Source organism: Eurytemora carolleeae, unplaced genomic scaffold, assembly GCF_000591075.1.
Source record: "Eurytemora carolleeae unplaced genomic scaffold, Eaff_2.0 scaffold158, whole genome shotgun sequence".
Lineage (NCBI taxonomy): Eukaryota > Metazoa > Arthropoda > Copepoda > Calanoida > Temoridae > Eurytemora > Eurytemora carolleeae.
This window is the reverse complement of record NW_019396117.1, coordinates 163,118-183,237: the sequence shown is the minus strand read 5'-3', so window position 1 is coordinate 183,237 and position 20,120 is coordinate 163,118. Positions and strand designations below refer to the sequence as shown.

Sequence of the window (20,120 nt, the reverse complement as noted above, 5' to 3'; positions counted from 1 at the left end):
CATTAATGAATTGTTCGTCGATATTCTCACTCACGATCATTTTATTTTTATTTTAAAGATAAAAATTTCAAGAAAATCTAAATATTTTTATCAATTAAATAAGTCAAAACTTTCAACATCTTTGGATTTTGATAATGATAATATTTTAAAATTTTCCTCAAGCACTTAATCTGAAATTTTAAAAATTATCTAACAAAAAAATTTACATTTTTAAAAAAAGATGTCCAAAGATATTTTACCTTGAACATGGATTTGGAAAACACATGAGTTCTTGTTTCCTGACAAATCCTCAGCAATATACTAAACATACAATTATTTAAACAATCTAGAAATGGAGGGAAAAAAAAACAAAGAGAAGATATCAAATCATTGTGATAAACTTCAGTGAGATTTTAGTATCTTAAAGGGACTGTAAGCGTAATTTCAAGTGACCCTTCATGCAAAGAGGGCACAATGCCCGATTTACAAACCCTTTAAACCTTTAACTGCTTTTCGAGTTAGAGATCTCTGATATTCCTCTAAAACGCGGTGTAAAGTTTGACCTCAGTACAGGTATGTAATCAGTCGTCTTGGCAATAAGGACAGAGATCAGGCTTCAAAGGGAATCTGGGGTTTAGGTATAGATCGAATGGTGACATACAGTACATCAAACAATTGTGTATTGCGGCATCTGTGTGTCTCTAGTGTACGCAGATCTGGGGGGTACGCAGTATGTTTACAATTTTTTCTCGACCATAAGCATGAAATAGTGTTGATAAACACTGCAAATTATAACATGTTTGAAAGTTTTACAGTCCTGAAGTGTTGATCAATGCCGTAAACCTAAAAAAAGTTGACCTCAACACAGCTGATGCGCTTCTCGTGTATTTGTGTAACTTGACATATTGAAAATTAACAACAGTTTCCTTGAATTCGAAAGAAAACATTTATATACTGCCAATTCTAGAAAATGAAAATTTTAATATTCTTCTTTAATTAAACGCGATTTAGTAGATTAATGAGAATAAATCCAACACCATTGATCAGTCGAAGGTTTGAAGTGTACCGTTGTAAATCGGGCATTGCTTTCTTAACATGAAGGGTCACTTAAAATTACGCTTACAGTCCCTTTAAACCCATAAACATAATAAACACTTGATAGTTCCAGTGTTTTGAAAAAGCTTGGATTTTATTAATCATACAAAAATATTCACATTTGGACTTGTGAAACGCCTTTGATTATCAAAATTAATGAGACACACTTATGGCGCTAAACTTTATTTTTAGCATTATAAAGCTATGAATTTTAAATAATAACTTATTATAAAACAGGAAAATGGTTGAAATTGAAACCGACCAAATCAATGGTTATTACTTAACAGAGATTTCTTTCTCTTTTTTGTTTGATATAATATATAAAATTCAAATTGAGGGATCTTTTTGGTTTGGGTAAAAATATGGGGCTCTAATGTTGGTGGCGAGGGGGGGTGGAGTGTTAAACTCACCTTAATTATATTTTTTCCTATTTTAAACCTAGAAGGAGATCTAACAGATGGAACACTAGCTAGAAGAGGTTGGAACCCAGAATTATCTAAAATCAGGAAAAGTATTTAAAAAAGTTGTTTCTTATTCTATAAATTAAAGAAACTGAGGACGGAATTCAAGTGACCCTCCATTTACGGTCGGTAGCCTTTCAACCTTATGTCGTACTTTTATCAATCTGGCATATTTTCATATTTTAAAATGGAGGGTCGCTTGAAAAGGTCACAAACCTTTAAAAAGTTGTCTGAATTGAAATAAAAATAAAAATTCAAGATTAAAGCATCATAAAGTGTTCGAATTAAAACTCTTAAAATGTTGAAATAAAACTGTTGAAGAGTTAACACCTTTAGGTTGGGGAGTTCTCCACATAACTCTGACATGGTAGGAGTTCTTATCTGCAGGAAGAGTAATATTCTCCGGACACTCCAAACTAGGAGGACGGATATCTAAACAAAATATTTTTGTTGTTCAAAATTCTAAATTTGTATTTGTCTGTTTATTTACCTACACATCTTGTCAAATAGGACCCACCGTCCCAGGATCCTTTTTCCCCACATTCTCTAGAAGAAGAAAAAATATCAGAAAGAAATTGAGTCTTTGTGCACAAACTCAAATTTTCTAATCCCTACATCTTTGTAACCCAATTTCGTAGACCTGAGATTTTTCCAACTATGAATTCTGTTAGATCAAATAATCTTAGTTTGAAATATCACAAGTTTACCAAAGATAAAGGAATTTAGAAAATTTGAGTTTGAGGCAAAAACTTAATTCATTTAAAACCTTTAAGTTAATGAAGAAACTTACACTAGGTTCAACGTTTCCCACAAAGGATGAGACTTTAAAATGATTTGTCGATGAAAGAAACAAGTTTAAAATTTAAGGAGAAAAAATTTATTATTTTGTACAACTTTGTCACTGAAGTCTCATTCTTTGTGTGTCACATTAGTATAACGTAAGAGAAAACATGATGTTAGAAATAGGATTATGCACAGTGAACTTTCATAAAAGATGGGTTTCAATATCTTGGGAAGGGAAAAAGGTATCTTAATAAAAAAAATTGTAAGCCTTTTGATGAGCAATCTATATCTACAATAAGTGGTCTGGCTTTGTTATATGTATATAAAAATTTTGTTTTTGAAAACATCTTAAAAATTCCCAGAAAAAATGTTTACTAAAAAATCTTGTTGATTAAAAACAATTAAAACACTGTAAGCCCCGGTTATTTCAAGTACCAGGCTGACTTATAAGCAACCAGGGCAAGCTGTACAGTACACATCAGACTATATAAGGCAAAAAGAGACAGTACACCAACTGAGCCAGCTACTTCTAGGAATATTTTAGTGAGAAACTGCAGATGCAGATTGAAAAAAAGATAAAGTAAGAAACGAAAAGTTTTTTTTTGTTAATATTTTAAAAAAAAAAGGTAAAAAGCCTTTTTTGGTTCTTTACCTTATAGATGGTCCTTGAAGCTGGAATCCAGGATTGCACGCGAATGCGCACTGAGCCATGTACAATTTCTTAGTCTCTGAGCAGTCAGCTGGAGTAATCATGCCGTAGTTGGGTTTTCGCAGTCGAGGACACTTGATTGCTAGATCATAAAATGATAAAGTAAAAGTAATGTTCAATATAATTCGCTAAAAAACATAACGTAACAATGAGCTGCGACTGGGTGTAAAATGTACAATCTGTACTGCATTTATAATTGTTTGGATCACAGAATTTTGTTGATCGTGTAGTTGAGGTTTATCTTAGATATCAATCAGTCTAGTACAACATTTATGAACAGTGAGACACATAAAAACTGTGGATCAGGTTAAAGGGAGTGACCGGCAATGTATTGTACTTGAACTGAGAATAAAGTATTGCTGGGCTTTTTTTTAGGGTTCATTTGAGACATATCAAACGATTGAATGATGTATAATAACTGAGTTTGAGCGCAAACCGACGTTCAAAACCATTAATTTGGTTTGTTACGTTCAATTATAAAAGTCAACTTTTATGAAAGTTCTCAACCTGCTTCTATTTATGCCATCAGTTTATTGTAGAATTTTTTTTTACATTTTTTGCGTCATTATTTAATAATTTTTATAAATCGAATCTCAAAATGTAGCCACCCAAATTGATGATTTTAAACTTTGCCCTCAAACTCATTGAAACGTTTTACACATCTAAAATGAATCCTAAAACATTTCTTCACAATACTACACTCTAAGTTCAACTACCATAAATTGCCGGTCACTCCCTTTAACAATGTATTTATGGATTTTTGTATGTTGATGTTGTTAAAGACCGGAAAGTGAAATGGTTCTGTTTACACTGCACATTGATGTAATTCATGTTTATTTGAATATTTAAAATCAAAACTTTCTTCAATCATCAGTCTTCCAATTAAATATTATAGTTTATTTTAGTTTATTTTAGTTTATCTTAACTTATTTTAGCTTATTTTGGTTTATTTTGGTTCATTTTGGTTTATTTTTGGTTTATTTGTTTATTTTGGTTTATTTTAGTTTATTTCAGTTTATTTCAGTGCATTTTAGTTTATTTTGGTTTTTTGGTTTATTTTAGTTTATTTTGGTTTATTTTAGTTTATTTTAGTTTATTTAAGTTTATTTTAGTTTATTTTAGTTTATTTTAGCTTATTTTAGTTTATTTTAGTTTATTTTAGCTAAGTTTAGTTTATTTTAATTTATTTTAGTTTATTTTAGTTTATTTTAGTTTATTTTAGTTTATTTTAGTTTATTTTAGTTTATTTTAGTTTATTTTACTTTACTTTAGTTTATTTAGTTTATTTTAGTTTAATTTAGTGTATTTTAGTTTATTTTCGTTTATTTTAGCTTATTTAAGTTTATTTTAGTTTATTTTAGTNAATAACAGTATCCATGTATATTTCTATAAAATTATAAATATTTCTAAAATAACAGTATCCATGTATATTTCTATAAAATTATAAATATTTCTAAAATAACAGTATCCATGTATATTTCTATAAAATTATAAATATTTCTAAAATAACAGTATCCATGTATATTTCTATAAAATTATAAATATTTCTAAAATAACAGTATCCATGTATATTTCTATAAAATTATAAATATTTCTAAAATAACAGTATCCATGTATATTTCTATAAAATTATAAATATTTCTAAAATAACAGTATCCATGTATATTTCTATAAAATTATAAATATTTCTAAAATAACAGTATCCATGTATATTTCTATAAAATTATAAATATTTCTAAAATAACAGTATCCATGTATATTTCTATAAAATTATAAATATTTCTAAAATAACAGTATCCATGTATATTTCTATAAAATTATAAATATTTCTAAAATAACAGTATCCATGTATATTTCTATAAAATTATAAATAATTCTAAAATAACAGTATCCATGTATATTTCTATAAGTATTTAATTTCAATCTAATAATTCACCAACAAAAGTTTAACTTAAAACATTCAGATTTAACACATAGTATTATCATATCAGAAAGCGTGTAAAAAATATGTCACACTTTATTCTCTAAAATACTATATATTGTTATCCGATCATAATAGAATTGTTAGGATGTTAGGATTATCGGATTAACCGTGCTCTGCTCTGTTCTCTTTACCACCCTTTTACAGTTCAATGGTAGACACATTTTTGTTAAAGAGAGTAACAGGCTATGTAAGGTAGTTGAACTGAGTATGCAGTGTTATGGAAAACTTCTTTCGGATTCATTTGAGACATATTAAACTTTTAAAAGATCTGTAAATCCTGAGTTTGAGTGCAAATTCGACGTTCAAAACTCCTACTTTGGGGGTGGATACGTTTTCAGAATTAGTTTTTCTTTTAAATTATTCAATGTGAAATTCCTGTCTGCCGTTATCCTTGACCCAGTCGCTTAAATTTTCTAAATTCTCTCTACACAGGAAAACGTGAGCAAGGAATGTATTTCAAGAATAAAATTTTCTTATTTTTTTGCCGATGCATTTGGTGAAAATTAAATAAGAAGGTCAATCAGCTGACTCACTAACATGTCAGTTTAAACAAAAAATGGGCCTAACTTTTTTTTGTGAGAACTCAAGTTGTTACTTTAAAAAAATTTTATTTTTCAGATATTTCCCTTAAAATTATCAATAAAAAAGAAAATCTGCAACAAAAATGTTTTTTTAGTTTAGAGAAAAAGATGGTGACATGAACAATACATCAATCAAAATTAGAACTATAACAGTATAAAGTGGCTCGAAGGGCTCTGAATTAATGTAAAACAAGAGACCTACCCAAATTCACAAACAGTATCAACCTCATTGGTTCTATCAGAGCAAGTGATGAAACCATTGGTTGGAGGCTGTAATTTTCTGCAAAAATAAAAGAAATTATGATCAAGTTAAAGTGTCAAGAATCATCTGCATGCTTTGTACTTTCTGGGAATAAAAACAGTACAGAATTTGTTTACACTCCCCCCACAAACTGCAGTACACTATTTATATAATTAATGATATGGGGGTTCTTGAAGTATCTTTACAGTATTCAGGGTTACCCACAAAGAATGAGACTATCTAAATATGACAATTCAAAGGTTGATTATGATTATGGCCTATTTATTGATAGGGCCAAGAAACAAACTAATAGTTGCAAGGAATCATAAGTTTAAGGAAATAAAGACAAATATAAATTCCGTGCAGTCGTCTCTGGGTTGTTGTGAGTAACCCTGTACCTACCTGCATGTTTTTGCAATACAGTACGCTGGTTCACCACTCCATTCTCCAGTTGGCAGACACAGTCTAGAAGTAACAAGTAAGTATGCATGGTAATTTTTAAAAAGTGTTTTTGTTTTTATTTATACTTGAAATTGATTACCTTATACTAGAGCCAACCAAATTGAATCCAGAATTACATTTAGACCCACACGCTGCATTAAATACGTTCTTACATTCATTCCTGATAAATAGAGTTTTGTACATTTAGTCCCACACTCAGCATTAAATAAGTTCTTACATTCATTCTTGATAATAGAGTTTTGTACATTTAGTCCCACACGCTGCATTAAATACGTTCTTACATTCATTCCTGATAAATAGAGATGTGTACATTTAGCCCCACACGCTGCATTAAATACGTTCTTACATTCATTCTTGATAAATAGAGTTTTGTACATTTAGTCCCACACGCTGCATTAAATACGTTCTTACATTCATTCCTGATAAATAGAGTTTTGTACATTTAGTCCCACACACAGCATTAAATACGTTCTTACATTCATTCTTGATAAATAGAGATGTGTACATTTAGTCCCACACGCTGCATTAAATACGTTTTTACATTCATTCTTGATTATAGAGATTTATACTACATTTAGCCCCACACACAGCATTAAATACATTTTTACATTAATTTCTTACATACATTTCTTACATTCTTACATGTATTCCTAATAAATCAAATTTACTACATTTAGCCCCACACACAGCATTAAATTCATTCTTCATTTATTTCTAAAGAATTCCATGCCCCCCACATTGCCTTCATGATGTAAGTTTGTCTATACTCTAAGTGTAGCCGAGTCAGGAATTCCAAAGTCATTTATCTTTGCACAAACTGCAGCTTGGTCAGAGTAAACTAGTTTAATGTTTGATGTTTTTGATAAGTAAGGTTTTTGGAATGTAGAATTTTCTTCTCTACAATTTTAGAATGTAGAATTTTCTTCTCTACAATTTTAGAAAGATAAATTATTCATAAAGCTCGTTATGCCTTTAGAAAATCTTTTTAGCTATTTCTAAAATTATTATTAGCCTTTATAGGCTTTGGCCATTGGAGCTGCACTCTACCCGGTCAGTTTGATTTGAGTACTCCTCATTTTTGTGTTAGGACAACTTTTATTAAAACTGTTTGAAAAATTGAACTTTCTTACGTCATTTAGATATATGGATCTAAATGGTTAGAATTTCTTCTGTAAGTGGATTTTATTACCTGATGAAATGTCCATTTAAAGGTGGGCTGAGAGGAGGGCAGTCCATCATTGTACATTTCCCATTTCTTATCTCATATCCCTCTTTGCAATGGCACTGAAAATCAGAGGTTGATATTTTCTATTTTTAATGCAAAGAGAACCCTTGTTTAAAGGTTGAGAGGAGAGCTAGGATTTTAAACATAATGCCCAAGCTTCCTATTGGTTCTTCCTCATAACCTGGTTTTAACGTGGTTACAGAGCTCGGCTTTCTGACGTTCAATCGCTTCTAATTGGTTGAACAGAAATAATGATGGAGAAGATATCTGGTTCTCATCTGAACAAGGAATACAGGATCTATGTATACCTGGAGAGCAGAAAAGCTGCCTGGAGAAGATGTCTGGTTTTCATCTGAACAAGGAATACAAGATCTATGCATACCTGGAGAGCAGAAAAGCTCCCTGGAGAAGATATCTGGTTCTCATGGACAAGGAATACAGGATCTATGTATACCTGGAGAGCAGAAAAGCTGCCTGGAGAAGATATTTGGTTCTCATCTGGACAAGGAATACAGGATCTATGTATACCTGGAGAGCAGAAAAGCTGCCTGGAGAAGATATCTGGTTCTCATCTGGACAAGGAATACAGGATCTACGATCCCCAGGATCCAGCCTAGGTTTATAAGTTCCGGCAGGACACTCTGAAAATTTAAGGAGTTAAAAATGATTGAAAATAGTTGACAAGTGTTAACAGTAGTTAAAAACTTGTTGAAGAGCAGTTAAAAAGGACTAAAAAATGGTTTAAAAGTGTTTGAAAAACTGTTGAAATCATGAAATATAGTAAAATTGAATAGCGGTTGAAAAGCGGTTAAAAAAAGGTTAAAAGCAGTTGAAAGCAATTGAAAGCGGTTAAAAGGGGTTGAAGGCGGTTGATAGCAGTAGAAAGCACTTAAAAGTGGTTAAAATTGGTTGAAAGCGGTTGAAAGCGGTTGAAAGCGGTTGAAAGCTGTTGAAAACAGTTGAAAGCAGTTGAAAGCGGTTAAAAGCGGTTGATAAGCAGTTTTAGAGTGGTTAAAATGTGTGCTGGAAAAGCAATTGTCAACTCTCATTCTGTATCCATATTCATTAAGATGTTCTTTATTTTATTGTGCAATTAAAACTTACTGTGGCAATCTCCCTTCAGACCTCTACCAAAGAACCCTTTAGGACAAATACAGGAGTAGTATCCGTTATGGGCACCACAGGAACATTCGGCTACTGGATCACAACAATCAGATCCTAGATATATATATATTTATAGAACACTGAAATATAGACAACTCTTAAAGTTAGTCATAACATTTTTAGACAGCCTCGACTTTAAAATGAGGCAACGTCTTGGTCTTTGGTTTCACCTCGCCAACTCAACTTATACTTTTTGTTGCACTTGGCATATTTTAAAATGCAGACCAAGTTAAAAAATATGTGAAGAAATTATCTACAACTTTCTCAGATTTTCTTGTATCGTATTCACCTTCTATATGTATATACATATTGCATTATATATAATATAAAATTATAGTACCCACTATGCACAACAGTTAGCAGATATATGCAGTTAATTCTCAGCTATAAGGATATTTAAAAAATGAAATAAAATAAAATCCGACGAAATGTTGCTTTTAAGGGAATTGAGTCTTTGCCACAAACTCTGAGTTTATAATTCCAATAGCTTTGGAACCCAATGTCGTACATCTTTGATATTTCAAACTTATATCATTTGATCTAACAGAACTCATAGTTTAAAATGTCTAAGGTCTACGACATTGGAATCCAGAGATATACGATGTAGAAAAGCAGAGTTTGTGGCAAAGACTCAATTCCTTTCCAAAGTATAATCCTTGGTTTGTTTATAGATGTAAATTGAACCTTGTTGTACAGAAAAATTAACATCTATTTGTTTTATTTCATGAAGAATTACAGAAAAGATCTTGTACATAAATTTAATTAACCTGTACATAGTTGAGAGCAGGTTCTAGGATCTTGTTTTAGGTACATACTTCCTCCTAGATCTAGGAATAATAATAATAATAATAATAATAATAATAATAATAATAATAATAATAATAATAATAATAATAATAATAATAATAATAATAATAATAATAATAATAATAATAATAATAATAATAATAATAATAATAATAATGATAATAATAATAATAATAATAATAATAATAATAATAATAATAATAATAACAATAATAATAATAGTAAAAAAATTCATGATATTTACTTTTAAGTCTCACAAAAGAATTAAAGATCTATGCTAACTCATCATACAATTAACATTCGATGTAGCTGTACTTACATATATTATCCGGAATTATCAATATCTATTTTGATAATTTAATATTTTAAATGATTATTAATTATCTTAAAAACAAAAACATTTCTGTGCGAAGCAAAATTAAAAACAGACCTGAAAGCAAACACATTTTCCTTTTCAAAACAACAAATCTAAAAGCCCGACCACATTTTAAAAATCTTGTTTCAACAATAATTATTCTTGAGAAAATGTTTTGAATGTCTAGTTCAGAGCTGAGGTATACAAGCGGGGAAAACTGTCAAACTTTAAAAATCAACATCATCAGATAATCCTTTCATATACTTTGCCTTTCCGCTATTGTTTATTCCTTTCCTGTCTAGTTCATTCTTTCCTGTCTATTTCTTCCTTTCCTGTCTATTTTTGCCCTTCCTGTGTAGTTCTTCCCTTTCCTGTCTAGCTCTTCCTTTCCTGTCTAGTTGTGTCCTTTCTTGTCTTAGTTATTCCTTTTCTTGTCTAGTTCTTCCTTTCCTGTCTAGCTCTTCCTTCTTGTCTAGTTTTACATTTCCTGTCTAGTTCTTCCTTGCCTGTCTTAGTTATTCCTGAACTATCTAGTTCTTCCTTTCCTGTATAGTTCTTCATTTCCTGTCTAGTTCTTCCTTTCATGTCTTAGTTATTCCTGAACTGTCTAGTTCTTCCTTTCTTGTCTAGTTCTTCCGTTTCCTGTTGATTTATTACTTTCTTGTCTATTTCTTCCTTTCCTGTCTAATTTTGCCCTTCCTGTGTAGTTCTTTCCTTTCCTGTCTAGCACTACCTTTCTTGTCTAATTCTTCATTTCCTGTCTAATTCTTCCTTTCCTGACTAATTCTTTCCTACCTTTCTGGTTCTGCCTTTCCTGTCTAGTTCTTCTCTTTCCTGTCTATTTAATTTCTGTCTATACATGTATTCCTTTCTATACATGTATTCCATTCTTGTCTAGTTTATGCCTTTCCTGTCTAGTTCTTTTTTTTCTTGTCTAGTTCTTCCTTTTTGTTTAGTTTATTCCTATCCTGTCTATTTTTTCCTTTCCTATCTAGTTCTTCCTTTCCTGCCCAGTTCTTCCTTTCCTGTCTAGTTATTCCTTTCCTGTCTAGATCTTCCTTTCCTGTCTAATTCTTCCTTTCTTGTTGAGTTCTTCCTTTCCTGCCAAGTTTTATCCTTTCTATGTCTGTGTGTGTACTTTCCCCGATATTTCCTGTAGTTCCTGTTGATATCCTTTCCCTTGAACTCATAACCTGTCTTGTCATAATATTTTCTGTCCTTTCCTGTCCTTTCATAATATTTTATGTCCTTTCCTGTCCTTTCATATTAATTTTCTGTCCTTTCCTGTTCTTTAATAATATTTTCTGTTCTTTCCTGTCCTTTCATATTATTTCCTGTTCTTTCCTGTCCTTTCATATTATTTCCACAACATCCCCAAATTATTTTCTTTTTTATCTTTTACCTTTATGCAATGCTCTTCTCGCTAGAGCCTCGAATTCCTCGAATGAGTCGAGAATGAACGAATGCTCTGACCTCGGTTCAGAGGCCATGTCAAACAGTTCCTGGAAAATAGAAATTGTTATTTTTCACGCTAGTTTGCTTAAAGGAACTTAAACGTTATTTCATGTATAGAGCTTAGTCTGATAAATGAGTAGTTAAAAAATTGATTATTTTTAATTGAGGTTTCTGTCTAAAAGTGACTTGCATATTTGGTGAGACAAAATAAATAAAGGAAATGAGTTTCTTCCTTTCCTGTCTAATTCTTCCTTTCTTGTTTAGTTCTTCCTTTCCTGTCCAATTATTCCTTTCCTGTCTATTTCATCCTTTCCTGTCTAGTTCTTCCTTTCCTGTCTAGTTCTTCCTTTCCTGTCCAGTTATTCTTTTCTTGTCTCTAAATTGTTTCCCCCTATATCTTAGCAACCCGATGTCGTAGATCTTTGATATTTCAATCTATGAATTCTGTTAGATCAAATAGTCTAAGTTTGAAATATCATCGCTTTACACCATCTAGCAGCAAAGATATAGGGATTAGAAAATTTGAATTTGTGGCAAAAACTCAATTCCTTTACAGAAACCAAGAGGAATTGTAATAAAAAAAAATAAGAAAACGTCTTCCATAAAGGTTTAAAGGGTACCGTTGCGAATCAGACTCTAAAGGCCACTTGAAATTTAGTCCACATTCCCTTTAATAAATTCCCCTCTTGATATAAAGAATGTGAAAACATGAGGAAAATCTTGAAATATTCCAGGAATTTGCTTTCTTTCCTCATTTCAAATTCAAGTTGCAGACAGAAGAGAAATAAAGCTTTTTTTTAAGATCTAGCCGATGCATGGGAGGGAAGGGAGAGGCGAGTGGGAGGAGAGGGGGCAGGGGGAGGAGAGGGGGGAGCCTTTTGTACATGTTGAAATGATGAAATAAAAAATTTTGCGGATTTTCTGATTTCATTGTTTGTTCATTCATTGGGTGCAAAATTCATGAGTCATAAAATAAAATAAAATAGAATAAAAACTTCTTGAGATTGGAGTTCATACAAGGAAAAAGGAAAAAGGCATTTTGAAACTAAAATATTTTCATTGTGAGGGAAGAATCTATCAGAATTTTGCCAAATACTTATTCAAAATAGAAATAGAAAATTTAAATTCAACCCAAGGGAAACGATTTAGCGACACTCCATTGTTGACTTTGTCTCTATAGTGGAGGCTTAATTTTCGTTGATATAACCAGGATATAACCAGACACAAATATAAAAAGAAGAAATGGAATGATACAGGGGAAGGCGATTATATCAATAAAATAAAAAGAATTTTTTATTTCAGTTTTGATTTTTAACAAGCTTTTTTCGAATTACAATTATACACGTATATCCCAGCTGTTTAACAGCTTGATATGAATAAAAATTGAAATCGAAATATGTCTTAATTGTATTGATATATACGACGACGACTGTAGAAAGAAAATGAAAGGATTACCTTAACATTTCCATTCCTTATTCCAAAAGTGTAAAATTCCACTCCTTGCTGCTTCAATCTTTCAGCTGCAGGTCTGAAATATCAAACATTTAGGAGTTTACTTTAAATTTTTTTATCGATCTGTTATATACAGGGCTACCCACAAAGGATGAGACTTCAGAGACGATTCACGGGTAGCCGTAGTACATTTGAATTTCCGAGACGGGTCAACCTTTCCGGTCCCAGTTTGTACTGTACCTATCTTTATGGACAGGACTAGCCGGTGCAACAAGGTTGACGCAGTCAGACTTTATGCTTCATATAGGTTGAATTTACTTTTACTAAAGGCGCAGAGCTGTGTGTGGATTGTACGGAATTTACACTGTATATTTATGTTTATGATACCCTCCAACTGAAACTAATATACATACTGTATACTGTGTACTGTACTGTACTGTATAGTAATATACAGAGCTGTGTGTGGAGTGTACGGAATTTACACTGTATATTTATGTTTATGATACCCTCCAACTGAAACTAATATACATACTGTATACTGTGTACTGTACTGTACTGTATAGTAATATACAGAGCTGTGTGTGGAGTGTACGGTATTTACACTGTATATTTATGTTTATAATACCCTCCAACTGAAACTTGTTTCTGTCTTTGACAAATCTAAAAAAAACTATATAATCATAAAGACTATTTTGAAAGCAGAAGATTTAACTTTTGAATCATCATATCTTAAAATTTTTGGGTCGTCTTGACAGGCTTATCCTTTGTGCAGGTAACTCTGTATATATTTATCAACAAGTGGATTATATTAGTCAATAAATTATTATAAATGAACAATGACATTAAACCCTAGATTTGATAAATAATTATTAAAGTTAGTGTTTATTAGATAATAATTTTAATTAATTATTAATATTCTACAAAAAGGAGCGTTTACTGTTCACGAAATATGAACAGGGAAAGCCTTAATTTAAATTGAACTCGATATAGATCATTTTTCGTGAACACTCCCTTTAAAAAAGGTGAAATGTATAACCTTGGATCCCCTCCATTAGAATAACCATCAGTGATCAGGAAAACTGCTTTCTTAGCAGTATCCCTGGAGAACCGGAACACATCAGCTGCCTGAAAAAGAAGCAGCTTAATTATTTAACATTTTGCTTGATTGTGCTTACTTCTCCCTTTAACACCCCCCTTCCCCTCAGCAAGATTCCAACTAAGCAACATTTAAATTTACCCAGTTAAAAATTTAGATAAAAAAGTTTTTACGATAAGTTTAGTTGGTCGCGATGCTCAACCCCTCAACCCGTGCAAGGCGCAGCGCTCGGTCATGAAATTGTCTCAATTTCGCCTAACCCAAAAGTGTTGTACAAACTTATGTGAATATCTTATTAACTTTATATTCTATGTCTGCAAAAAAAAGGTATATAGAAAGAAGCATTATATATGAATTTTATTTAAACACTAAAACGAAATTCAAAAGACAAGAAATTATAAAATTAAAAAAATTAAATTTAATTGAATATTTTCGTTTTCTTCTCTAACCTCTAGTAAAGCTCCAAGTGTATATGTTCCCCCACTATTGTAGGTTATAGCAGGAATCTCAGATTCAAATAAGGAACATTTATGCTTCGTAGTTACAGGTACAGACATATGGTCAACTTGTCGTATCACCTCAAGTAAAAGGTTTTTTAATATGTATCTATATCTGTCTGTTTGTTTGTTTGTATCCAATAAACGTCAAAACGGCTGAACCGATCTAATTCGAACATGTTCCTAATTTAAATAGAAGATGGGCGCGAAGCGCCCTAAAAGCCTAGAAAGAAGGGCGCGAAGCGCCTTGAATTTCTAGTATAGTATACTGCAAGAAAAAATATGTTTTCGCACAGTTTTTGCTGAAAGGAATTGTAATTTTAAGTGACCCTCAATCCAAGGAAATCAATGTCCGATTTACAACGGTACTCTTGAATTAGTATCACAATATAAAAAAAAGAGGGATGGGGGGGCGGGTTAGTTTTGGCAGAAGAGACGTCAGTAGGAATAGGGTTAAAGGTTTCGTTTTATCTTTTATACCCGGAGAAAGGTTAGGGTTAGGGTTTATACCTAAAGAATGTTTTAAAAAATGTTTGCACGACTTGTACGCTATTTAGGAGATGCACCACATTATTAAAGCTTATAAAGTCATTAACCTTTTTTATATAAATGTCAAAGAAGATCTTTGTTTCATCTCCCAACTATCATATTTATTGGGACAGCCTGTATTTACCTGGTTAACTGAACTATAGGTTATAATTACAACTCGGGTAGAATTGTAGGAAACCGTGAAGTCCGCCAATAGTTTCCTAAAATATACTTTTATTGATGGTGTACACTGTACAGTGTACAGTGTACAGTGCTCATCGGCTTTCTTATTTAAATTTAAAAGTTTCTGCAATTGTTTCCAGGGTATTCTAGAATACATACGGTATCAAGTATGTTTATTAATCGCAGTTACTCCTTTACCCACACTTGTTCAATTTTACCGGGAAACTAAATTTTCGCTATTAAAGTCGAATCACTCAATTAAGACCCTCAAAACCAAACTAAGAACATTCCCTGTATCCCCCTGTATCCCCCTGTATCCCCCCTGTATTTATCCCCCTGTATCCCCCTGTATCCCCCTGCACCTGATGAATTTAATCTCATTGTAGAAATTGTCCGCTCCGACAGATGCACTAGAATCAACCAGAAAAACAAGATCAGCCTCATAATTATCACCTGGAGAAAAAGAAAAGTTTTCAATTAATCAGACCTGTATTTTCTGTCAAATATTTTATAAAATATCATGTAAATTACAAGAAACATTGTACACTTACCAAAACTAAAGCATAGAAAAATTAACATAAAAAGTTAAAGGTTGACAATTTGTGTATACTGTAACTGACCGCTTCTAAGTTTGCTGACGTGTTTCTTTAGTAAGTATCCCAGCATATCAACCTAAACAGAAAACAATTCAAATAGAAAAATAATGGAAAAACAACCAGAAAATTATCGTTTCAAACCGATATTTTTTGGTTCATTTTTGACATATATTTTCTCTGTGTCAAAATTTGGCAATTTGTAAAACTTCTCAGACTTTTGTGGAACTTTTTAAAAGTCAAAAAACCTTCAGAAACAAACCAAAAACAGCTTGTGTGTTCATGTAAAGACGACCACAGTTTATGAAATATCTGAAACACATAATAATATGATATATGTCAAACTGAAAAATGTCAATTTCAATTTAGCATGTCTTTAGATTGTGCATGTGTTAATTGGGACACCCTGTATCTATTATCTAATTGAGACACCCTGTATCTATTATCTAATTGGGACACCCTGTATCTATTATCTAATTGGGACACCCTGTATCTATTATCTAACCTTATTCCGCGCATTTTCCCTGTGTAAGTTTCTTCTACTCTGCAAGGCTCTGACATGTGCAGATTGCTGAAATTGTAATGGTATTCAGAAAAGTTTTCTTTTTTTAGCTACCAATTTATTTAGGTACCCTGTTAATTTCAGTAACAAGTTAATTCTATGCGGAATTACTGGTACTAGAGTGATAACCAGAAAACTCTGGAATAGTATGACGACTTTGAGAATCAGGTTTTAACTTTAAAAAGTTCAATGACCATGAAACACAGCAATTGTGCAATGCAATAAGTGTCTGGTAAAACTATTTCCTTTGTAAAAACCATCAAATACACTTAAGTATTGCTGTAACGTCGTCTTCCTATTCCATTGTTTTCTGGTTATCACTGTACTTTGCGACCTCGGCCTCATTTTAACATTCAGGTAAAGTCAACTGTTAAAAAAATGCAAGATTACAAACAAAAAATTAAATGGACTCTATTTTAATGTACTGCAAGGTATTATAAAAACAAACTTTAAGTAGGAGGAATATAAACAATGCTGTACATTACAGTATGCATAGTATAAATATTTCTTTCTGTTTTTATACTTACATTTTGTGCATATAAAACTATAAACTTGAAATGCATCTGGAATGCTGCAGAAAAACATTATGTCACTTAGGAGAAAGAATTTGGGTTTTTGCCACAAACTCAAATTGTCTTATCCCCTATAACTTTGAAATCTGAGGGTGTTTTATGTTTCAAACTTTGACTATTTGATCTATATCAGAATTCACAGAAAAAAAAAGTGTTTTAAAGAATAAAATAGTTTGGTTGGATAATGAATTGAGTTTTCGCCATAAACTCTGAGTTTTTATCTCTATATCTTTGCCACCCGATGTTGTTGACCTTTAATTTATTTCAAACTATGAATTCTATTAGACTAGATAGTCCAAGTCTGAAATATCAAAGGTTTACACCGTATGCATTAGATTACAAAGAATTGAAAATTTGAGATGGTGGCAAAAACTCCTTTTATTATAAGTGTTATGAAAGAAGCCAAAAAGTGTTGGATAAATCAGTTAATTGTTTTTAATTTCAAATTTCACGTACTTATCTAAAATTAATCTTATTTAAATGTGTACAAAAAAAACACGAAATTTACAGAAAACGGGGTTTGGATGGCGGGACATCAGGCGTCATGATATTGAGAGTAAATACATGGGACAAAATACATGGGACAAAATACATGGGACAAAGGACAAAATACATGGGACAAAATACATGGGGCAAAATACATGGGACAAAATACATGGGACAAAATACATGGGGCAAAATACATGGGGCAAAATACATGGGGCAAAATACATGGGGCAAAATACATGGGGCAAAATACATGGGACAAAATACATGGGGCAGAATACATGGGACAAAATACATGGGGCAAAATACATGGGGCAAAATACATGGGACAAGAATTCTCTCAAAATTCAATTTAAATTGTTCTGTACTGTACCTAGTCTGAGACCTGTACTGTACCTGGTCTAATAAACTGTACTGTACCTAGTCTGAGACCTGTACTGTACCTGGTCTGAGACCTGTACTGTACCTGGTCTGAGACCTGTACTGTACCTGGTCTAATAAACTGTTCTGTACCTGTTCTGAGACCTGTACTGTACCTAGTCTGAGGCCTGTACTGTACCTAGTCTGAGACCTGTACTGTACCTTGGTCTGAGGCCTGTACTGTACATGGTTTGAGACTCTGTACTGTATATGGTCGGAGACTCTGTAATGTACATGGTCTAATAAACTGTACTGTACCTGGTCTGAGACCTGGAATATGGTCTGAGACTCTGCACTGTACATGGTCTAATAAAATGTACTGTACCTGGTCTGAAAACTGTATTGTAAATGGTCTGAGGCTCTGTAATGTACATGATCTAATAAACTGTACTGTACCTGGTCTGAGACCTGGAACATGGTCTGAGACTCTGTACTGTACATGGTCTAATAAACTGTACTGTACCTGGTCTGAGACCTGGAACATGGTCTGAGACTCTGTACTGAACCTGGTCTGAGACCTGGAACATGGTCTGAGACTCTGTACTGTACATGGTCTAATAAACTGTACTGTACCTGTTCTGAGACCTGTACTGTACATGGTCTGAGACTCTGTACTGTACATGGTCTAATAAACTGTACTGTACCCTGGTCTGAGACCTGTACTTACATGGTCTGAGACTCTGAAATGTACCTGGTCTAATAAACTGTAGTGTACCTGGTCTGAGACCTGTACTGTCCATGGTCTGAGACTCTGTAATGTACATGGTCTAATAAACTGTACTGTACCTTGTCTGAGACCTGTACTGTACCTGGTCTAATAAAATGTACTGTACCTGGTCTGAGACTTGTACTGTACCTGGTCTTATAAACTGTACTGTACTTGGTCTGAGACCTGTACTGTACCTGGTCTAATAAACTGTACTGTACATGGTCTGAGACCTGTACTGTACCTGATCTAATAAACTGTACTGTACCTGGTCTTATAAACTGTACTGTACTTGGTCTGAGACCTGTACTGTACCTTGTCTAAAAAACTGTACTGTACCTGATCTGAGACCTGTGCTCCCAGAACTACCAGGAGAAAAATAAAAAGGTTCAACATCTTACATCTTTCTCTAAATTTAAATAAGAAAATCACTCCTAAAATCTAAATTTTTGTGTGATGTATCGTTAATCTTGAATGCTTGATCTCGACGTCCAATGTGGGCACTTATATATTTGGGAATAAATGTATTTTTCACCCTCCTTTAAAGTTAACCCTGCAGGGTATGACCATCAAGGCAAAAATTAAATATTTAAAAAAAGTTTAATGAGATTAAATAAATCCAAAGATCAGTATAGATGGACATAGATTAATAAACAATAACAGATAGAACACTAAATGTCGTCTTTTTAAGATGTAGGGATGTTCTATCTGTTATAGTTAATTAATTTATGAAGATCAATGCTATAGAGCCCTAGATTCACAACAAAACAGTTCTGACTTCAGGATAAAATATAAAGTTTGAGTGCATCTTTTATCTTTCTCTATATTCAAATAAGATGAAATTACCTTTGAGAAGAAAATATAAAGTTTCACCATCTTAAATCGTACTTTTAATTCAAATAAGATAAAAAACACTCAAGGGGAGAAAGAATGCTGATGAAACTCAGTCTTTTCATAAAATGAAACAATAAAATAAAATGGTGTTTTTTATAATTATAATGATTATATATTGTTAACCCTCCTATTCCATATAACCCCCACCCCTTGCCCCAAAATTTAATAGTTTTTTTTATTTCACATACTCTGATCATGCTTCGTGGAGCATACTGTACCAGTGTAATTAAGAAACGAAAGAAAAAATCGTTTTTGATTCTTCAGGACACATGACAGATTTTACAACTCTTGAGCTTTTCAAAATGTGGTTTATCGTCTTGATAACTTCCAAATTCAAACTTTAAACATTAAATTCAAGAATGAATGTATCTTAGAAAAAAGGTGAAAGAAAAATTCTCAAGTTAATTTAGACACACTAATAGAAAAAAGGTTACCAGATTTCTCACATGGGTTTAGGAATAAGCTCTTTACATTTTTTTAATAGATTCTGAAAAGCAAAATAAAAAAATTAACTGAATTAGATCGCATATTCAAAGGAAGTTATCCTCGATGTGCATGTGTTTAAAGGGGTAATGTTGATCCGCTCTACTGCCCATCCGTCCTATTGCCCATCCGCTATACTGCCCATCCGACCTACTGCAACATCTGACCTACGACAGCTGTAGGTCGGATGGGCATATCTTCTTGCCCATCCGACCTATTCAGCAGCTTATTTTGTCATGCCTATAGCGCAGTATCCATCCGACCTACGAAAAATGCCCATCCGACCTACGAAAAATGCCCATCTGACCTACGAAAAAGGCCCATCAGACCTACTAACGTGTCCATGC

At 32.5% G+C, this 20,120-nt stretch overlaps 2 protein-coding genes across 3 annotated transcripts in view; both read right to left on the bottom strand.

Annotated features, from left to right (window-relative positions):
• The window catches only part of LOC111695444 (sushi, von Willebrand factor type A, EGF and pentraxin domain-containing protein 1), a 59,434-nt gene extending 56,331 nt beyond the window's left edge, over positions 1–3,103 (bottom strand). For both annotated transcript variants that reach the window (XM_023464771.1, XM_023464772.1), the window contains exons 1-5: positions 2,971–3,103; positions 2,026–2,081; positions 1,866–1,967; positions 1,485–1,570; positions 240–300 (exon numbers count right to left, since the gene is read on the bottom strand). In XM_023464771.1, coding sequence (XP_023320539.1) covers positions 240–300; positions 1,485–1,570; positions 1,866–1,967; positions 2,026–2,081; positions 2,971–3,071 — 406 coding nt within the window. In that variant the 5' untranslated portion in view covers positions 3,072–3,103. The remainder of the gene's footprint in view (positions 1–239; positions 301–1,484; positions 1,571–1,865; positions 1,968–2,025; positions 2,082–2,970) is intronic.
• Positions 3,104–5,766: 2,663 nt separating this feature from the next.
• LOC111695445 (sushi, von Willebrand factor type A, EGF and pentraxin domain-containing protein 1) lies at positions 5,767–19,779 on the bottom strand. The gene is made up of 17 exons (XM_023464773.1): positions 19,725–19,779; positions 18,736–18,805; positions 16,156–16,221; positions 15,678–15,729; positions 15,420–15,510; positions 15,020–15,095; positions 14,299–14,427; positions 13,790–13,878; positions 12,757–12,829; positions 11,249–11,348; positions 9,452–9,511; positions 8,625–8,738; positions 8,049–8,161; positions 7,485–7,579; positions 6,375–6,455; positions 6,236–6,298; positions 5,767–5,872 (listed from the first exon to the last, which is right to left on the bottom strand). The coding sequence occupies exons 2-17, from the start codon at positions 18,790–18,792 to the stop codon at positions 5,791–5,793; spliced, it is 1,341 nt and encodes a 446-aa protein (XP_023320541.1). The 5' UTR covers positions 18,793–18,805; positions 19,725–19,779; the 3' UTR covers positions 5,767–5,790.
• Positions 19,780–20,120: the final 341 nt, after the last annotated feature.

Coding starts and splice junctions, on each gene's coding strand:
- LOC111695445 (XM_023464773.1), bottom strand. CDS start 18,792: ATGTTGAACCTTTTTATTTTTCTCCTGGTAGTTCTGGGAGCACAGGTC. Junction 15,730..16,155: donor GGGAAAATGCGCGGAATAAG/GTTAGATAATAG, acceptor TTTTCTGTTTAG/GTTGATATGCTGGGATACTT. Junction 6,299..6,374: donor TTGGTTGGCTCTAGTATAAG/GTAATCAATTTC, acceptor TGTTACTTCTAG/ACTGTGTCTGCCAACTGGAG.